Source organism: Bufo bufo, chromosome 1 (genome assembly GCF_905171765.1).
Source record: "Bufo bufo chromosome 1, aBufBuf1.1, whole genome shotgun sequence".
In the NCBI taxonomy this organism is placed as follows: Eukaryota; Metazoa; Chordata; class Amphibia; order Anura; family Bufonidae; genus Bufo; species Bufo bufo.
In genome coordinates, this window is record NC_053389.1 from 155,312,676 (window position 1) to 155,334,263 (window position 21,588).

General features: G+C 42.2%; 2 protein-coding genes across 11 annotated transcripts in view; one reads left to right on the forward strand and one right to left on the reverse strand.

Annotated features, from left to right (window-relative positions):
- GRAMD1B (GRAM domain containing 1B) overlaps positions 1-15,104 on the forward strand; it is a 332,976-nt gene extending 317,872 nt beyond the window's left edge. For all 9 annotated transcript variants that reach the window (XM_040431019.1, XM_040431028.1, XM_040431025.1 and 6 more), the window contains 8 exons: positions 89-207; positions 311-453; positions 547-650; positions 2,228-2,431; positions 5,430-5,514; positions 7,594-7,701; positions 7,789-7,909; positions 10,796-15,104. In XM_040431019.1, coding sequence (XP_040286953.1) covers positions 89-207; positions 311-453; positions 547-650; positions 2,228-2,431; positions 5,430-5,514; positions 7,594-7,701; positions 7,789-7,909; positions 10,796-10,879 — 968 coding nt within the window. In that variant the 3' untranslated portion in view covers positions 10,880-15,104. The remainder of the gene's footprint in view (positions 1-88; positions 208-310; positions 454-546; positions 651-2,227; positions 2,432-5,429; positions 5,515-7,593; positions 7,702-7,788; positions 7,910-10,795) is intronic.
- A 5,295-nt stretch (positions 15,105-20,399) lies between these two features.
- Positions 20,400-21,588, reverse strand: part of SCN3B (sodium voltage-gated channel beta subunit 3) — an 87,576-nt gene continuing 86,387 nt past the window's right edge. For both annotated transcript variants that reach the window (XM_040431081.1, XM_040431074.1), the window contains exon 7: positions 20,400-21,464. The gene's annotated coding sequence lies outside the window, so the exon portion shown is untranslated. The remainder of the gene's footprint in view (positions 21,465-21,588) is intronic.

Here is a 21,588-nt window from a genome sequence, read left to right on the forward strand (position 1 = left end):
CTTTAATCTTGTTTAGGCCTTGGATTATATAATAAATTTATAATAAAAAGGAGAAGTCTGAAATTGTTGTTTTATTTTTTATGAACAGAAGTTCTATTTCATCCGTGGAAAAAAGAAGAAAATGGAAATCAGACACGGGTTATCCTATACACCATTGCACTGACAAATCCTCTGGCGCCAAAATCGGCAACTGTAACAGAAACGCAGGTGAGGGATTCCTCAAGACAGCTTGCCTTGGATTGAGCGCACACTAGTTCACCAAATATGTGGATTCTGTACTTAAGTGGTCTTCATCTTCTCTTTATTTCAGACATTATACAAAGCTAGTCAGGAAAGCGAATGTTATGTGATTGATGCAGAAGTACTGACACACGATATCCCTTATCATGATTACTTCTACACCATCAACCGATATACACTGACCCGAGTGGCCCGGAACAAGTGCCGGTTAAGGTACAGCCTACGAGGAGATCTGTGCGTGCTTCTGAGCAAATCAGTCATATGAAGGTTTTTCCATCAATCAACAGTTTATTTTTGGATTCATAGGATTTCAACAGAGCTTCGTTACCGAAAACAGCCGTGGGGCCTTGTCAAGACGTTTATTGAGAAAAACTTCTGGAGTGGTCTTGATGAATATTTTCACCATTTAGGTTAGTATGATTTTCTGTCTATCACCAGATCACCTCGTCTTAAAGCTCTAAGATGTTCTCAGTGAAAAGTACCTTTTGAGTAACAATCCACCTCCCCTGTTTCAGTACAGTAGTTTACTTCTACAATTTATATTGCATTTAGTATCAGCTCTGCTGTGTTCTGTGCATCACATATACTGTAGTTTCATCTGAAAAGCGGAGTGGTGCTGATAATATGGATGAAAGACTGAAGAGCACAGTCCACAAGACCGTCATTCATTTATTCTGGAAAGAGACCACTTTCTAATAAACCTTTGGGACAATTTAGTAGGACTGGTGCATTTTGGGCCACCCGTGCACCAGAGCGAAGGTTTACTTCAGCCAGGAGTAGATTTCAGGTGTAACATGCGCCAGTATTGTAGTGCGCATATTGTTAAATGAGTCCTCCGTGGCCAACCACGCACTGCCCATGCATCAAGCAAATAAGAGGGTGTCGGAAATAGGCAAAAGCTCCACATTTTAGTGCAAACCGGGACTTGCATTCAATGACTGGTACCATTCATAGTTGAGTTACGTTCAGAGGCTGAAAACGTGCCTTGCAGAGCTTACAGTTATGCACGGATTAAGCATTATTTATTGTACATGCAACTAGAAATCCCCTTTTATAGGGATTCTCTCCAGTTCTCTCAATAAGCAGGAGTCTGACTTCCAGCAACCTGTCTTTGACGCCAGAACTGAACACCGAATCTACCCAGCTCTGTCCACGGTGTAGTGGCCATTCCTGCTTACTGCAGCGCTGCTACTATCCATACGAGCAGCACGGCAGTAACCAGGCACCGGCACTAAAGAGTGGATGGAACTTTGTAGTTCTAGCAACACAGCCCCTGCAAAGAGCTTATCGGTGGGGGTGACGATTGGACCCCCACCGTTCTAACATTGATGACCCTATCCTATGGCTAGGTCATCAATAGAACTCCTGAAATTCTGCCGTTTCCACTCCTTAGAGAAGCTTCCCTTTCATCACCCCAGTTGTCTTCCTGCATCTTTCTTCTGCTTTCAAGCTCCTCCGCCATTTTCACTGTGTAGGTCTACACATCTATGTAATGTATTTCTAACTCCAAAAAAGTTCTTAACAACTTGCTATCCTTCTGTAGCATTATACATACAGTGCACCTTTGGGATGATATGGGGTCTTCTGTGCAGAATGAACATCCAGTCCCTTTCTGGCCTCTGGGGCTGTCAGATTCTGACATAAACCAGCAAGTGAAGGATTCGCACCAATTTTCAACAAGTACAGCTCTTGCCAGATTGCAGTTGCTGTTGAACATTAACCTTTTGTACTAATGATGTCCTTTTTTATTAACTGAAGCATACAATTTGCATTCATGTTATAATAATTCATCTAGACGTACATGACAGCGGCATACAATGTGTGGGTCAGGACGCAGAATCAGTTTTTCTTTTTTTTCAGGACACTGGATTACTGCAGTACATGTAATAGGCCACTTGTATGCTGTTGGCTTTTCTAAGGAATCTCTGAAAAGTAGTGAACATTTGTGTAGCGTTGTACTGACCCTTGGTACAATTTTATGTTTCAGAGAATGAACTGACCAAAGCAGAGACTGCTTACCTGTCTGACCTACATCGGCAGTCCCCCAAAGAAAAGAGCACCAAGATCACGTCTACGCGCCGCAGGAAGCGTCCTCATACTCACTTGAGAATCCCTCACCTGCAAGACGTGCTTAGCCCAGTTACCACTCCGACAGATGAAGAGAGGCAACATCGAGTACGACATGTAGCAGGTAAGAAGAAGTTAAATAATGTGTATAATTTGTGGACACCCATATACTCAATGGTTACGAATAGCCCATAAAATGTTCTTGATGTGTACGTTACATCATGGGTTAGCCCTGATGTGCTGCAAAAGGCCCCCTGGTCCCCATTTGTGACCAGAGTTACTACTTTCTGCGCTGTTCATGGATGGATCCTCTTCTGTGCATGCGCTGAACAGTAAATTTAGCACATTTTCTGAGAGTCCCTGACACAGAAAAGCTAGTACACACTTTTTATGCCACCTTCTGTGGGGTTGTGGGAGGCCACATATAAGTGGAGCGTTGCCCACTTTTTTCAACAGCAGTATAAAATGGAAAAAGCCACAAATTTTTGCGCAACAATTTGTGACTTTTGTGTATTCTGATGTACAGACTTTGACAAGTATTATATACTTTACCTAGGGATTTTATGTCAGGTCTAAGTATTCTATTGACTTTTTTGCCATTTTTAAACAATTGGGAAGGGGGATGGGCATTAATAATAAATTGAAACCTGTGAGAACCAAAAAAGTAAAAATACAATAGACAACAGAACTAAGAACATGTATGGTATCTGAAAGGTAACACTGCATCAGATTAGCCTTTTATACAGGTGTATTAGCAAATGTGTACAGGTCGTTTATTATATACATGCCTTCAAGTGTAGCACTGCAGGTAGGTCGTATCACACAAGACAAACTCTTTATTCTACTGAGTATCTAGAAAATATTTAAAGGCTATTTTTTATCATTGCATTTTACTCATTTTGGGCTAAAAGTAATTTTCTTTAAATTGGTCTATTAAAAATGTTCAACATCTTTTGTCCAATAGCTTTCATTTTCAGTGTATATGTAGACTATTTCTTTCTGATTTACAGTGAATCAGGCAGCTGCTCTGACAGCTCTCTGTGTAGCCTTTATCTCTGAACTTCTGACAGCTCCTAAACACTCATTAGAGATAAATTCTGATAAAAACGGCTTAAATGAGGGTTGAGTTTATGACTTATCAGGAGGTCGGCGATAAGGCTACAGACTGAGCCATCAGAGCAGCTCCTTGATGGGGCCACTGTGAAACGGGAAAATAAATAGTCTGCAGATACAATGAGGATGAAGGCTGTAGAAAATAGTTGAAAACTTTTAATAAGGACCAATCGAAAAAATGATTTTTAGTCCAAAATGAGCAAAATGCAATGATAAAAAAATGTCCATGACCTTTTAAAGGTTATTTTATACATTGCTTTCAAGTTTTAGGTGTTCTGTAGAATACCTAGGTGTTCTTCAGCAGTGCCTAAATTTGACACATTGCCTGTAACATTTCTATAGGTCATCATTTTCCAGATCTCTGTTTGCTCACAGTGAATATAAGCATTCTTAACTACATCCAGAGGCTAAAGACCTGCCCTGATCATTTCCAGGTGACCCAAGTTCAGGGCCTGTTACAAAAGAGCTTTAGTACCACACAGGACACATCTCCAGCCCCTGGATGTAATACAGAATTTTGACAGTGGTGATGACTTAAAACACAAAGTATATTTGGAAGTTTCAGAACTTTTTATTTCACAGGGATTAATCATTTTATATCTAAAAACTAGAAAACTGCTTTGGGAATGTCTCAGGATCTGTGTTTTCTAGTATCTGACATCTAATTCACCTCTGCCACTGGGAATATCAGGCAGTGGGAACTATTTACGGATCCTCCTATCCATACACACTTTTCCAATGGTTTTGTAATCCAGCGATTATTTTTTTTTGGGGTATGCTGGATTATCAGATCTATGCATATTGTACAGTCTGTATGTGTTTAGGTCTTATCAGACTTTGTACATGGCCTGAGAACATAGGAATTTGCAGGAGATCTAATAGTTGCCCAATTCCTTCTGTTGAAACCATTACCTCTTATTATTTAATGTGTCCTGCGTCGGGCTGGGAAGCATTGTTTGTCAGACCATGACTTGACTGGGTATGACTACTTTCACACACTCGTTTTGTGCGGATCTGTCAAGGACGGATCCGTTCAGATAATACAACTGTCTGCATCCGTTCTGAACGGATCCCTTTGTATTATCTTTACCATAGCCAAGTCTTAAACACCATTGAAAGTCAATGGAGGACGGATCAGTTTTCGATTGTGTCAGTGAAAACTGATTCGTATCCATTGACTTACATGGTGTCTGTTTCCAAAGCGGAATGCAGACTGAACTGATGCATTCTGAGCGGATCCTTTTCCATCCACAATGCATTTGAATGCAAACGGATCCGTTTTGCACCGCTTCTGAGAGCCCTGAACGGATCTCACAAACGGAAAGCCAAAACGCGAGTGTGAAAGTAGCCTTATAGATGCAGCCATGTTACACTCGAATCAATCAGCTTAGTCATCTGCTAAATAACAACTCAACTAAGTCAAGGAATCAGTGGGAATATACTGCAGCTGCTAACCACAGTGCATTGTGGATCTGACTCTCTAATTGATGCATATGAGAAAGCTGTTTGCGTTACTGATCATTGCTGCCAGGTGCAGCTTTGCATAATTTTTTAATATTTTCAGTGAATCTAAAGTTCTAAGGAAGTAATTAGAATTTGAACAGTCGTGGTCGGTGGATACAGCCCCTGTGCAATACTTGGTGCAGCTCCACGGTTACAGACTACAGACCAGCTCTGTGTGTAGTCTGATGCAGTAGTCATGCATTTTTAAGCTTGTTCTGGGCCCTTTGGAGGCTTCTGGGCTCAGAATAGGTCAGCGATATGCATTAGACTTGTGAACTGCATTTTTCCAACGTCCTCTCTGTATGAGAGGGGAAGGAAACGAGTATGCTAGAGTGCACTGACCTAGGAGAGAGGGTAACATCACTGGGGACATCAGCCAGACAGCCATCATTGCACATTATTCATATTCTTTTGGTTTGAGGCATTACTGTTGTTACAAATCCTAGAAACAGAATAGTAAACTTCCTAAGTTCCAGTCTTGTTATGTTTGGCTCCATTTCTTCTAGGTTCCACTCAGACGCGACATGTTCCTGAGGAAAAACAGAGTCATCTGCAGAGCATCTCCAAACTCCTGCTGGTCATCAGCTGCGTGTATGTAACTAGTCGGAAATGTACTGTTGTGTGGATATACTGTACACTCACTGACATAAAAATAATAATAATGCACCAAGGAGCTGTTGGAATGGAATGAGGCTTTCTTTTTGTAAATGTAATGATTAGAGATGAGCGAAGATATGAAAAATTTGATTTGGCTGCTTTGCTGAATTTCCCAAATAAATTAGTAATATCGGAGGCTACCATTTAGGACTTCCAGGGGTTAATCAGTGTAAAAATAAATAAAAAAATTACTCCCCTTATCCATTTGCTCGCATATAGGCCGTTGTGGCCGTCTTGATTGAAGACACCACGTGAAATCTCACACGGTGTCATCACGCTGAACGGGTGCGATGACGTCCTCAGAGGATGTCAACGTGCCCGGCCAACGCACCATTTTGTGCTGTATCTTCAATCAAGATGGCCTCTTCGCAAGCAAATGGATGAGGTGAGTATGTGTGTTTTCTTTTATTTTTATTTTTTAATTTACTGCCATTTCAGGGAAAATTGATTCGTTACCATGAAGCGCGAGGAAATTTGGCTTTGCAGCGAATCAAATTATTCCTGAAATTCGGTTCAAAGTCAATTAGTTTAACTTCAATTCTCTCAACACTAGTAATGATATGTGAGTGATTACAATAGTAGAGCGAAAGGATATGTTTATTGGGAAAAACTGTACAATTGAAGGTAGGCTCAAGTACCCAATTTGGCTGCCTCTAGCCTGGATATAAGATGGGATACGGTTGGGCATCAAGACATACAGGTTCTGTAAGGTGTCCTGCAGCACATTTATTATTATGGCACCATCTATTCCATGGCGCTGTACACATGAATAAAACAAGTACAATAAGCATGAATAATATAATTTACAGGAGAGAGGACACATTTGCCCACACGTTGCAGCTGGCCCTGTAGATCCATAAGTAGGAAAGTGAGGAGCTTTGTAAAAGAAGCAGTAGGACTGAAGGTGCAGAGCGTCTTGGGTCCACCCTCTACATTTAACTGCTGATTTCCTTGAGGATTAGAATTACTTTTTCTCCAGAATGATGCAGCCGTGAAGTATCATAACATTCAGCTGATCTAGTCCTAGAAGGCATTGTGCCAGTTTTAACAGTACATTTTCTGGTGGCAGACTCGCTTTATGCCCCTCCCTTGACATGCCCCAAACTTGACCTGGAGCACCCAGGGCTAGGCAGGTTTACATAAGCCTTGTACATTTTTGGGCCAGGAAAACCCGAATTTGCTGGGATTGTCTCTGAAAATTAGGGACAATTCCATCAAATTCAGGACTGTTGTCAGCTATGAGATAGACATTGTCAAATACCTGGGGCTACTTGCAGATAAAAAGGTATGATTAATTTGGAAATTATGCTGTTTTACTCGCTTATATATTGACGACATATAGCACAGCACTTTACAGAAATTATCCTCACGCTGTCCCCAATGGGGCCAACAATTGAAATACCCAGAGGAAACCCAGATAAACGTGCGGAGAACATACAAATGCCATGCAGATGTTGTCCTTGGTCAGATTCAAACCTTGGACCCCAGCGCTGCAAGGCACCAGTGATGACCACCGATCCACCGTCCTGCCCATGTCTCGCTCAAAAATCAAGATGTTGCACCAACTTTTGAGGGAATGCCTCAGATGCTCATGGATGAATGTTTGCTAGTCAAAGATTTCCCTCCAAAATTTTGAATATCATTTCAATAATAGTGTGATATACCCCCTTATGTCCACATTTCCAATTACAACCCATACCAGGAAATTATTGTGGTGAGCACACTGAAGAAATGTGATCTAAAGTCACCAAAGTTCGTACAAATGGAGGTTGGGCAAAGGAGAAGACAGGATAAAATCCAACATGGCCTATCATTTTTAGAAAGTGAGGTTTCTGTATTCATTTATTATTCATTCTATAGTGCCTTTCTTTATACTTGCCTTATATACAGTATGAAGCAGAAGGTACAGGGCAGGTACTGGTCAGGACCCAGCTGATTGTATTACCATGACCAGCTGTAAAGTCTGGACACCATTCACCGCTCACTGGTTTTTCTGGAACTGTCTTTCTGCAGTCTGGTGCTGTTGGTCATGCTGAATATGATGCTGTTTTACAAGCTGTGGATGTTGGAGTACAGTACACAAGCACTTACTACGTGGCAGGGCCTCCGAATACATGAAAGGTACAGGACAGATCATATTGGGGGCAAATCGGAAAATAAGAGCATCTCACAGTGTTCCTGTTTTTAACCCTAATTTCTTCTAACTAGCTCAGTCCCACAGTCGCAAGCCGAATGGACACAGCTATTAGAGACTCAACAGAAACACCATGACTCTGAACTTCAGAAGTGGAGGCAAATCATAAGGTCTTCAGTGATGCTGCTGGATCAGGTATAATAATGCTGACCTCCACAATCCATGGTAGTATTGCCCTTAAAGTAGCTCACCTGACTTTTAAAAAAAAATCAAAATATTCCGTCTTCAGCCCTGAGGAAGGAAGATCAGTTAATAAGTACTTACCTGTCCCTTGCTCCGCTGATGTCGCAGTCCCCTCTGCATGGGATGGGTAAGTACTTATTAAACTACCTTCCTTCCACTGGTCTAAAGATAGAATGCCAGAACCCCTTTAACCTTTAGTGATAAATGCCCAAAAATAAACCTGTATCTCCTGATCTTTATTAAATTCAAGATGGAGAATAGATGAGTTCAGACAGATGCTGTCATTGCAGTTAAAGGGGATGTCCAATTTACCTAAAAGGGGGCCCCATTCCACTAAATGCCTTAAAATAAAAAGCATCCTATACTTACCTCTTTCTTCCCCTCTTTACCATAGCTCTGGTCCTCCTCCCGCTGTTTGTATACATGGCTGCAGCGGTGACGTAGAGATAAAAAGGCATGAGACCGATGAGTGAACAGCCAGAGACGGACCAGGGCTGTGGTACAGGGAACAGTGCAGGATAAATATATATATATATATATATATATAGTATTTTTTTTTATTTATGGCATTTTGAGGGAAGGGGTCCATTTTAGGTAAATTGGACATCCCCTTTAACTGCAATGACAGCATCTGTCTGTAATTTGGACAGCCCTATTTAAAAGAACGGTCAACGATCGCGCTAATCTTTGTGGCAGATGTAATGCAACTTCACAGTGACATTTTCTCAGACTCCACTTTATCACTGTCTGGGATAGCTATGCTAACATTTCCAAATTATTTTACTTTGGAGAAAATCTGATCATTTGATAGGTGACGCTTAAAGGGATTGTCACAGAAAATTATTTCTGCCAGTTAAAACCGGACAACGGCAAAAATCCTTTTTTTCTGATCTGTTTTTATTTTCTGATACAGATTTTTTTTATTCTACTTCGTGAACATGATTATGTGGGCTGCCATCTTCTCTGAGATGTTTTATAGCAGTCACCATGGACCATAGACAGGAGGGGATCTCATTGATTTCTGTGGAAGGTTTTCTAGGCAGACTCAGACTGGCCCACAGGTGAACCGTTGACTCCCCTGGTGGGCCTCTAGTCTACCACCTCTTACACAAGTGGCACATGGCACAGTAGACTGACTGCACTGCATACGAATAGGCATCTTACGCCATCTCATCCAACCTATGCGTCAACCTGTGTATAAAACTGGGTAGATTATTTAAAAGACCACCCAGTTTATTAATATTGATGCATCGGGTTATGGAGAAGGCTTCTAGGCACAGAGGCAGGTCAGCCAGTATCCTGCCCTCTTGAAGTCGCTGCAGGGACCCCATAATCAATCGTCTTGAATGTCTTGCTGCTGCCTGCCGCTGTGTGAGCAGGTAATATTTGCATGTAGCTGTACATGGGCCCGCCAATATGAATTTTACTTTTGGGCTTTAGGCACCCCATTCCAATAATGTTCAGTGGTCGAGGGGAGTAGATGAGCTGTGATATTACCTAATGTGAATTGTAGATCCTGTTATCTATGTATAGGTGATGGCTGTCATTCTATTCCTGCCTATGATGATAATCCGATAACTACAGTGAGTCAGGAGGCCCCTATACACATAAGGCCTTAAAGGGAATGTGTCATCAGAAAATGACCTAATAATAGCTATTAGGCTAAGTGGCCAGTGCAAAAACTGCAGGATTTTTTATTTTTTTATATATATAGATATTGACATGGAAAATTTAAAATGGCATCAGTAAAAAGTCTTTAACATACAAACATGATTTAAACATAAGGTCATTTTCTGATGACACATTCCCTTTAAGGCCTTGTGTGTATAGGGGCCCCCTGACTCTCCTCCGACGGATGTTGGAGAAATGAAGTGTGAGGCATGTTGAATTTCAGAAGTACATCCACAGGGGAGGTAAACCACCAGCAGAGGTTTCTGACAGTGGCTTACTTGAATTTTACTTAGTTTGGGAACAGATTTCTTATTTTCATGTCATTTTCTCTATTCACATTCAGAGCTGCTTTCAAAATTCGACAAAGCATTGCTGTCTGATATCAAAAAGAATTCGGAATTCAGCATTCCATATGAACGGAGAAAAAATGAGAATGATTCAAATTGATGAACTAAGTTAGGCAAGGGAATGACACATTTTGTAACTTTATGTTCAGTGTGGGGTTTTCTTTAATGTGCCTGTAATTAGAAGTGAAGACCATTGTCTTTGATCCCACACTTGTACTGTGTGCCGCTCTGATTCACAATTGGCATGTGTCATTAGAAAACCTTTTGTTTAAATCACGTTTTTATGTTAAAACTGCCTTCTCTTCGCTGTTTTACCTGTTTGTCAGCAGGCGTAATTACAACTACTCTGTTCAATTCACTTCAATGAGACAGACGGCTCTTTCCTGTTCAAGTGCTCTAGGATAGGATAGAGCCGCCCCATTGAAGTGAATAGGACGGTATAGTTGTAATTACACCTGCTCACCACTGCAGTGCAACAGTGAACAGGTAAACAAAAGAGAAGGCAGCATTCGTACCAGAACTGCGGAGTCTTCAAACAGCTGATTTAGCAGGGGTGCCGGGAGTAGGACATCCACTGATCTGATATTAATGACCTATCCTGAGGATATGTCATAAGTTAATAAAAAAAAAAATTGGACAATCCTTTAAGGCCTGTGTAAAAAGTGCATGATTTTAGGATTATTTAAAAAAAATATAGAATGGAAAATGGAAAACTGTAAAAAAAAAAAAAAAATGTTTGATAAATAATTTTGATGACACATTCTCTTTAATACCTTTTGTGTTCTCAGTCTCTGATATGTAAATATATTTCCATCTCCAGATGAAGGACTCCTTGATAAATCTTCAGAATGGAATTGTTTCTCGAGACATTAGCTCAGAATCGGAGGACAAACCATACCAATGAAGGTCCTGGGAATGGACGGAAGGAGATAGTGTGCAATATATGTATAGAGAAGATTTATATGTAGATACATATATATATGTATACTATGAATACAGATTTATATTCTAGAATGAATTTTAAAAGTGAGCGGCTGCACTGAGGCGTTGTCTTCTCCAGCTGCAAGAGACTATTGGCTCAGAGATACTGGGAATGGTGTTTCTGACTTTATTTTCTCAGCGTTACTGTTTTGAAGAAAGATTGGTGAAGCACTTCCTCCATACGAGGGCTTTTCTCAACCAAGTGTACAACTCTGCGTCATTGCTCTACCTCCGACACCTGCAAACCTTGCTGATGTCAGCCTGACCCTGCCAGGCACCACAGAAGTCTATGCTGGTGCTCAAGTGGATAGGTGCTGAGGAGACAAACACAGGCACCCCCAGATCTAGAAGTTGAAGAGGAGTACGGAGCAAAAGGCACAATCGCTCCAAACGGTTATCTTGTTTCATCACAAACTCTAGGACAAATCCGTGAAGACTCCACTGCCACCGAGCACTTGTCCATCCAACCTTGACAGTGCGGAATCTGAGACGTGTCCTGTCTCCGACATGGAGCAATACATGGGAGAAGCGAGTTTTTATAATAATAGTTTTTTTTTTCTTAGTAATTTAAAGCTTGAATATTAGGGATTTATTTGTCTTACTGATCAAATATGTTAATTCCATCTTTGGAATAAGCTGGGGTGCCTACAGCTCTTCTTCAAGTAGCGGCTGCAGGGTTTTAAATCTGCTCTGAGGAACCTTGTCACACCAATGTTTGGTGGTTACAACTAGTAACTTATTTCTTCTTTTTTTTTCTAGACTCCAGTGAGTTTCATCAGTGGTGGTTCTTCCTAAATACAATGAGGGAAAATATTCTTATCAGTGTTGGGTCCTTGCACAGGAGACCATACTGTAGAACTGGCTGGGCATCTGGTGAACTTACTGGTTCTAGCCTGATTTGATGGCCAATGGCCATGCTGGGACTTTTGCTTAACAACTGCCAGGCCTCAAGTTGGCATCTTCTAGAAGACATGAACAAAATATGATTTCTAGCAGTCCCATTGCAAAATTGATTTGGCCAATTACCAGTGAAAATGCCTCATTAGGTCCGATTAAGATAATTATACATTCGTGATTGCCAGTAAACAAGGGGGACACATCTCGGAGGAGTTTCCTGAGTCTTGTCCACGTATCCCACATTGTATTTAGTGTGATGCCACCTCACCCCTGCTTCAAGTTTCTTATGATGACTGTTCATCAAAACATGAATGTGTCTGTTTAGATGAAAAACAAGTCTAGTATATAAGGGAACGCTGCTAGAAATTATGGGAAAACCTTAGACGTTGATGTGGATCAGCCAGCTGTGCAGGAGGGATCGCGCTGTGTCTCTAGCTTCTGCACCTTTTAGAAAGGGCTTTCTGTTGACCAGCAGGCTTTGGTTGACACTGCCATATATCTGCTTAGTGGAGCTGAGGCTCCTGTATCTGGTAGCTGGCTGCCTGTGTTGCGCAATGAAGGGGCGTATATCTGGATCAGGAGTGTATGCGTTCTGTTGTCTATGACCTGGCCAAACTGTGTCATGATTATTAATTCCATTAGTGGCCACCCATTGAAGGTTAATAGAAGGCTTTTTTCAGACGTTGCATCACAGGTTTTTGGTGCCCCCTCCCTCCTTGAAGCATGTGTATCCTTTTGCAACCCATGTTTTATTCTTCCACTGCATTAAAATGAAACTGTAAGCAACTCTGCATGTAGTCTTGATTAAAACAATATCCTACCTTCCATGATTTTGGCATTGTATCTTTGTGGTTACAGACTTTGTGCAAATCACACGCATAATATGATTCTGCTGTCTTCTTCCTCGGTCTCCTCTTCTACCACCCATGGGCTGAGAGAGTAACGCATGACTGCAAGATCAGACTACAGACAGTTTGTAGTCTGTTACCATGGAGGAACCATAGGTCTGCACAAGAGCTGTGGGAGATTTTTAATCGAGACTATTTGCAATGTTGCTTCATTTTGTTATTTTTTTGATGCATTGGAGCGCTAAATCGGTTGCAGATGGAAATGCTCATGTGAGAAATGCAACGTCTGGAGTTTCTGGACCAAGCTGTCGGCCAAGTCATCTCAATGGTGTACTGTGTCGCGAAATTATACTTGTTCTTCCAAGTCCATTGAGCAGAGATTGTGATTCCAAAGATTGCTTAACGGTGACTTCATTCTGCTGCTCGCTCCCTCTGCCTGGCTTTTCCTTAGACGTGAAAGTTAGAGCAGACTGAACGATTGAGTATATAGGGTCATAGACAATTGGCCGCGGCCAGAAGCCACTACAGCAGGTATACTGGACTACTGTATTTATCGTTATTTATTATGATGGTTCTGTAATTGATCACGATTGCACCCCTTTTCAGGCAGTCCCTATCCATGCCCCTCCCCCACCTAGACAACATCTTGTACTTTGCACTGATGCTCTTGGTTTTTATTGCTTTTATATTATACAGACTTTCCAGTCTTGAGATGTTTTGATCCCATAGGCGATCCCTTACCTAATTTTATGATGGCTGTGCACAAATCTAAAATCTATATTTATAATGCATCGAATTTAGTTAGGATTTGTGGGCAGGAATGATATGAAGTAAAAATCCCTTATTTCGTGTACACAATATACAGTATATATTCACCTTTTATGATGTGTTCTTTTCCCTTTGCATGGATATTAATCAAATGCAAGGATATCACTTTAGGTTTGCTGAGAATTGCCTAAAAAGGCCGCCTTTTTCATAAGCATTTAACTTGCTGAATTCCGACCTGCACTTTTATCTGGGACATGACATGATACATTGGGACATGGTGACCTGATAAGTGATCCTCCATGTCCTAGTTAATGTTTTCCTCCTGCTTGCCTTCCATGCTGGGATAATAATAATGGTGATGATAATGGGGAGTATGAATGTAACCCTATGTGAGCCTTGCTGCTATTTTTGGTTTTGCCTTTGTGGTAATGTGATCTTAAGGTTTCCTGTCCTTGGCTGTATCCCCAGATTTTCTTTTCCACGTGCTCCGTGTTTTAGGGGTTAAGGGCATTGGGCTGACACGTCCGGGTGATAGCATATTGCACAATAGGATGCTGCATGCCAACACGTAGCAAAAGCTTAGTCCCTAAGATAAGAGCTTGGGCTTCAGAGTCTGTTTCAGAGCTCCTGAGATTCTGGTGCACAGTGTAACTAATAGCTTGAATTATACCCTGTCATTTATACAGAGCTATGCACAGCTTAGATTCCGTAATCACCTAATGTACTTTACAGCATACACAATAGGCAAGACAATTAAAGAGGACCTGTCACTTCTCCTGACATGTCTGTTTCAGTAACTACATGCATTCCCCATGTAATTCTGGAGCATCTATTCTTATGACTCCATGATGTGCCCTCCCTTTATTATTCCTGCTAGAAGTTATGAATGGATTGCTAGCAGTTTGCATTAAAGTTCCAGATGGATGATGGATGTTACCAGATAATGTCAGCCTGTGCAGGGACACACGCCCATTTGGTAACATCCAGCTGGATCTTTATTGTAAACTGCTACTAATTCATTCAAAACTTCTAGCAGGAATAAAAAAGGATTGACACATCATAGTCCTAAGAATAGATGCTCCAGAATTCATATTACATGGGAAATGTAAGTAATTACTAAAACAAACATGTCAGGAGAGGTGAGAGGTTCTCTTTAATCTAAAAAAAACAACAACCTTGGAGCAGTTACAAACTCCACCTGTGGCAAAATTATAAATCCCAGCATTCTGTGACTACATGCCCCTGTCAGGACATGATGGGAAATGTAGTCTTGCAACAGCTGGGGAACCGCAATTTGGAGACCACAGATGTAGGTGTTGCTCTTGGTTGGATTCTAACCCAAAATCCCACTTTTCCCCCCACCTTGTACCTTAATATTTCTGGCACTTTGGCCCAGACTTACTAACCCTATATATGTTGTAAGCTTAGACAGGCCATCTAGACCAGCACCAGATTCATCACAGGGGCTCAGGCTGGAGAAGGAATGTGCTGCAGGGAGATACACTTTTCTCTGACTCTGTACCAACTATTGGTTGGCTTAGTTTGAGCCAGATTCTTTTACGCCAGAATTGCGACACATCTTAGGCCATGCCCCCTTCCGCTCAAAGCCCCTCCCCCTTATCAAGCATATTGGGGGGGAAAGCGTAGAAACCCTAGATGGGCCAAATTTATTTTCACAACTTTTTAGACAGCTTTTTTTTTTTAAATCACAGACGCATTAATAAATCTGGGCCTTTATGTTCTAAATAAGTCGTAACTTCTTTATTGTGGATGCAAGTGGGAAATATGCACCAGCAGATCAATGGTCTCCAATCTACGGCTCTCCAGCTGTTGCAAAACTACAACACCCAGGGTTTGTGATGCAAGGGGTTATTGTTTTTGTCACATGCGAGAGACTCTTAGTTTTCCATACTAAACTACTGCTTAAAGTAACTGACCAAAACCGAATAGAAATCAAATTTCATTAAAAAAAAAAAAGTACCAAAAATAAATTGTCCCTTTTTTCGCTGCATTGATGGAAGATTTTTATATTCTAGTTCTCTTCTATTATTAGAATTGGTTGTGTTCTTCTTCTTTATCGCTCATTTTGGATGCTGCACAGAATGTTTCCAGGGCGGCTCTGGAATGGAGCTAATGGGGAATATCATGTTGCATGATGCTAGGAACATCTGCTGTTGCTTCTTTCTCAAAGGAATGGTGAGGAAATGTGACTGTGGTTTGTCACATACAGATGAGATATCCATGGGCTTCCGACCCGGTATAGTGGCATGTAGCTGTATTATATCCCTGTTTTCCACTCTCGTGCCTCACCTGCCCTGTCTCAGCAGATTGTGGGTCCATAACCCTATCACTTATCATGCATATCTCAAATAGTTTCTACATTTGTAAGTAAATTGTACAGTCAGTAGTTCTGTAACTTTCCAGTAGACTGAGTTTCACTCTCTGCTTGCCGTCGGTGAATGGATTTATTTTTTATTTTTTAACACCCAAAGGCTGAAACCTATACAAACTGTCTAGCTGGCACTGTATGGCTTCCTACTGTATATTTGAAGGGCATCTGTCAGCAGATTTGTACCTGTGAAACTGGGTGACCTGTTCCATGTGCGCCTGGCAGCGGAAAGCACCTGTGTTGGTCCCATGTTCATATGTGCCCGCATTACTGAGAAAAATGAAGTTTTAATATATGCAAATGAGCCTCTAGGAGCAATGGGGGCGTTGTCATTACACCGACAGGCTCAGTTTTCTCTGCAACTGCCGCGTCCTCTGCACTTTAACAGGGCCAGGCAGTGAAAACATCATGACACCTGGCCCTGCAGGTCAAAGTGGAGCGGGCACGGCAGTTGCAGAGAGAGCAGAGCCCATAGGAGTAACGGCAACACCCCCGTTGCTCCTAAAGGCTCATTTGCATTTTTTAAACATATTTTTTCTCAGCAATGCGGGCACATATGAACATGGGACCAACACAGATGCCTTCAGCTGCCAAGCGCACATGTAACAGGTCGGCCAGGGTCATAGGTATAAATCTGCTGACAGATGCCCTTTAACATGAAGAGGACAAGGTAACAATGTATACATCCAGTTCACTGACTATAAAACATGACTGAAACAGCCGTTACATTACTTTTCATTATACAATTTAGAATCTCCCTTTAAACTTTGCAATGTCAGATCTCCCTTGATACAACAAGTTTTCTAAAAGGAGAAGCTGGCAGGACGACAAAATATATCCCCCTGGTGGTTTTTCCTCCCCAGTCACTTAAACGCAGGATTACTATTCTTTTTTCCACAATCCAATGGTTCCTGTACGCTAGGGATGCTCAACCTGCGGCCCTCCAGCTGTTGTAAAACTACAACTCCCACGAGTGTACGCCATCTTCCTGTCCCTGGCAGTCAGTATCGAAAGTGTTAATGGCATGTGTGAATACCATGCGCTTCATCTCACTGGGAAAGTCAATGCAGTTGACATAAGGAACCATAAATGGAAAATCCGTTCACGTTACCTGTGCAGCTGACGTCCGTAGATGCAGCAGAGATGTATTTTGCTATTCATTTGCTTCAACTACACAAAAACCGGAGGTAACATGTGGCGATACCACAATGAGTTGAGCCAAATGACAAACTCTGGTCTGCTACAGCTGACAAATTCAGCTCTGCTGCATCTCTACGTCCTGTACTTTCCATTCCCATGATACGAACACATCTGAAAACATTCTGCTAATGGTTTCTAGAAGGCACCAAGCCCCTGTGGAACGTTTTTGTTGCCATTGCTTAAAAATCTTAAGTATCGTCTATTCCTAGTGTGTGCAGGTGTTCACACCTCAGCCTGTAACGGACGAGGCGACAGCAGCGGCGTTAGTCGTCGTCGTAACAAGCGTTTCCCCGAAATCCTCTGCTGGCAGCATAGTGTGTAGTCTGGGATTCTTTGAGTTGTCTCCATTATCCCCATTGTCTGGTGCTAATATAGTGAAGTGGCACTAACACTGAGCGGTATGGATGGTGCTCACCTATATCTAAGTTAATAACTCTGCTTACTGAGACTGGTTTGTCTGGGTATTTAATGTTTTATTTTTTTATAAAAAAAAAAAAGGAAATAAAAAAAAAAGTTTCTCTATTTATTGTGCTTGCTTGCGGGGATGACGCTATATTTTTGTGAACCTTAAAGGGATGTTGGCAATGTATAGTGTTCACTGTATGGGAACGACAGCAGACTGTATGTTATGTCTATTAATCCTGTTTATGCAGAGCATGGAGGGAGCCTACGACTGGCCATACTGCTTTTCTATCTCAAAATTGTTCGAGGACTGTGGTCTGCCCCCCACGGGTCACTAGGAGGAATGACATGCGGTGATTCAATAGGGGTGCAGTGTTAATCCAAGGCCATGGCCTCTATTGCAGCCACTAGCACAGGGAAAATGCCAGTTGAGCATCAAGCACCCTTCATCACACTGTAGATCATCACTTTTGAGTAAAGATGGCAATGGAACCTTTTTTTTTTTTTTGTATGCAAGAAAAGAATGTAGGAGCTTTTACCCATTCATCACAACGGAGAAGTCCATTCCAGCAGATATATTGCACTTGTGCCGCCTGTCAGTCAAGAGATCTCTACAATCATCTACAGGGATGTTGGTTGTTCTACGGTGTTATTGAGTTATTGGCCTCCGAAATGCGGGGACTTGAACAATAAAAATATGTAAGAAAAAAACAAATATATATATATATAAATAAATAAAAAACCTTTGCGCTGTGCGCAGGGGCATTGTGTCCAGGGGGCCTGGTAGCATAGGTATATCAATGGCTTTTCAGCCAAAACTCAATGTGAAATAGCTAGGACAACTCAACTATGAATAAAAATAACTATTCCAATGAGGAATTGATGTCTCCGAGTCGTGATTTGTGCCCTGGGCTCGGCGTGATCTTGTCTTGGGCTGCAGCCCACCTACAAAACAAATCCTTGATTGTCTTCATTTCAAAAGAAACACTGACATTTTATTAGTGTTTTAAAGTGTTTGGCAGGTCACAGCTAAGGAAATAATCAGGAAGACCCCCCCCTCCCCCCTCAAGATAAGACAGTTGTGACCTCCTCTCCTGTATAAGTAACAGTCGTGTTAGTACTTTCTGCTCTTGCGCAGTAGTGCGAGATTGTGATGATGGACATCATGTGCAAGCTCAGAGGTCAAAATGATGAGGAGATGGTAAATCTAGCGCCAGGCAGCAGAAGTCCTATAAATGTTACAAGATGGTCGTAATGTCTGCCGCAGTGGTCACAAAAATAACAAAGCACATCACCAAAGAGGATGAGATGAAGGCATTGCTTTATACCGCCAGATACTGATGGAGCGAAGTCATTGAAAGTGTGAGCAGATGCTTATCAGATACAAGACCGTTTCAATATACTAGACCAGTTTTGTTCAGAGGTGTAGTTAAACTTATAGGGTTAGGGGGGTCAAGGGTTAGCCGTCGCTCCCTGGGTCAAAGACCAATTTGCCACATTGAAGGATGGCAGTGCAATAAATGGCACATTGGGGCCGAGAGGCATCAAAAGCATGACAAGGGCCAATATCTGTTCATCATATAGAGATTCGGCTGTTCTTTTAAACATAATTCACTGGCCATCCCTTTAAAATTAGTGCAACAAAACTGTGATGATGTCAATAGTAATCACATCACTTGGTATGTATCCCTTACCTGCACATCTGCAGGCTTTAGTTTCCTATAGTCACTGTTAGGCTCCATTCACACGTCCGTAATAATGGGTCCGCATCCGTTCCGCAAATTGCGGAACGGGTGCGGACCCATTCATTCTCTATGGGGACGGAATGGATGCGGACAGCACACAGTGTGCTATCCGCATTTCCGGAGCGCGCCGCCGATCTTCCGGTCCGCGGCTACGGAAAAAATAGAATATGTCCTATTCTTGTCCGCAATTGCGGACAAGAATAGGCATTTCTATGGGGGTGCCGGCCGGGTGTATTGCGGATCTGCAATGCACTACGGACGTGTGAATGGACCCTAACAGTAAGGTATCTACATTGTAGATACATGTGGTTGTTTTTTCGATGATGCATAGAGGGAGATTTATCAAAACTGGTGTAAAGGAAAACTGGTTTAGTTGCCAATGGCAACCAATCAGATTCCAAAATTCTTTTTTCACAGCTCCTTTGGAAAATGAAACGTGGAATCTGACAGTTTTCCTTTACACCAGTTTTGATAAATCTGACCCTGTATTTTCCCACAGTGGTGTCATTTGGCAGTTGCATGCAAATAATGGAGCTAAAAAGCACTACCCAGAAAGGGGAGGATCTACAAAATTCCATTGGGATGATGCTCCATGGGATACAACTTAAATAATGATCAGAAATGTAATTTTAGGCTACTTTCACACTAGCGTTCGGGGCTCCGCTTGTGAGTTCCGTTTGAAGGGGCTCACAAGCGGCCCCGAACGGATCCGTCCAGCCCAAATGCATTCTGAGTGGATGCGGATCCGCTCAGAATGCATCAGTCTGGCACCGTTTGTCCTCCGCTCCGCTCAGCAGGCGGACACCTGAACGCAGCTTGCAGCGTTCGGGTGTCCGCCTGGCCGTGCGGAGGCAAACGGATCCGTCCAGACTTACAATGTAAGTCAATGGGGACGGATCCGTTTGAGGATGACACAATATGGCTCAATTTTCAAAAGGATCCGTCTCCCATTGACTTTCAATGTAAAGTCAAAACGGATCCGTTTGCATTATCATGAGCAAAAAAATATATATATTTTTTTTGTTCATGGTAATGCAAACGGATCTGTTCTGAACGGATCTAAACGTTTGCATATAGGTGCGGATCCGTCTGTGCAGATACCAGACGGATCCGCACCTAAACGCAGGTGTGAAAGTAGCCTTACAGAGGAATCTATGTACCATTGTTGTGTTTAGGATTAGACTTAAGCCCTTCGATTCGCCATAAAGTTTTAAAGGGGTTTTCCACTTTTTGAACAAATTTTGGATTCCGCCCCATCCCACTATCAGACTGAGGTCCACTAGAGGAAATTATTCTTGGGGTCCAAGCCCCATATCATCATTCAAGTCTAATAGGTTTTGATGCAAAGGAATAGGATCTAGTGGCAAGTCATTATCTCCAAAGGCAGCTCCAAATGTTTTATTTTGGGCCCCACTATGGTATCAGAGCCTGGGTCCACCTGAGGATCCTCTGGTGGGCCAGTCTGATGCTAGTCCCCATCCCTGCCGGACTGGTGGAAGGAAGCATACTTACCTGTGTTCACCCGTCACCTCTTTGGGCAGTCATTGGTTGTTTCAATACATATGACCCCAAGTAGACAAGTGGGGAATGGAGTGCCATGAACAGATGGAGCCGGAACTGAGCAGCAGGGAGCAGGTAATGTATGCTTCCCTTCACAGGTCCGGTGGGGGGAAGCCTAAAATTTGTCCAGAAGGTGGAGAACCCATTAACATGCAGAATGTATAGTTCAAGCACCTGGTGCCCTCCTTTGTTGTCCTGCTTCTAGAGTGGCCAATATGAGGGGAGCGTCTGAGACTAACAAAGCACAGTGTTCATAGGCTTGTACGAGAAGCTGGTGGCCATTGTAGGTGAATGGGAGTAGGAAACATGGATCCCCATCAGGAGGACTAAAAATGACACCAAATGTTTTAACTAAGCCCCCCCCCCCCCATGTTGTGTTAAAATGCTAGATGATCACTTAAAGTGTAAGGTAGCTACTAATGGGTTGCTATGGACAATGTCTCTGCACTAGTTTAACAGGATGGTTTCTCCCATGGATCAGGAAAGGATCAGTGGCCATCATGACCCTGCACATTCAAGTCCTGTGTTTCTTCATCTCCGGTGCATTCTTCATTCAGCACATGTGTGAGTTGTCCTGGGTGTTCATAAAGCAGGTAAGGCATTATACAGGGAGCCAGTGAGATATGTGGGAGATAGGCCTGTATGGATAACTCCTGCTCACACGTTGGTAGATGATTGAGCTGTTTCCTCCAAGGCCACCTATAGAATAAAGACCCAACAGTAAGTTATGACGGCAAACCCCTGGCCCTATGAGAAGGTCGGGTTCAGCTATTATTTTTCCTAAGTAAGGGCTCATGCACACAGCTATTGCCATTTTTGCGGT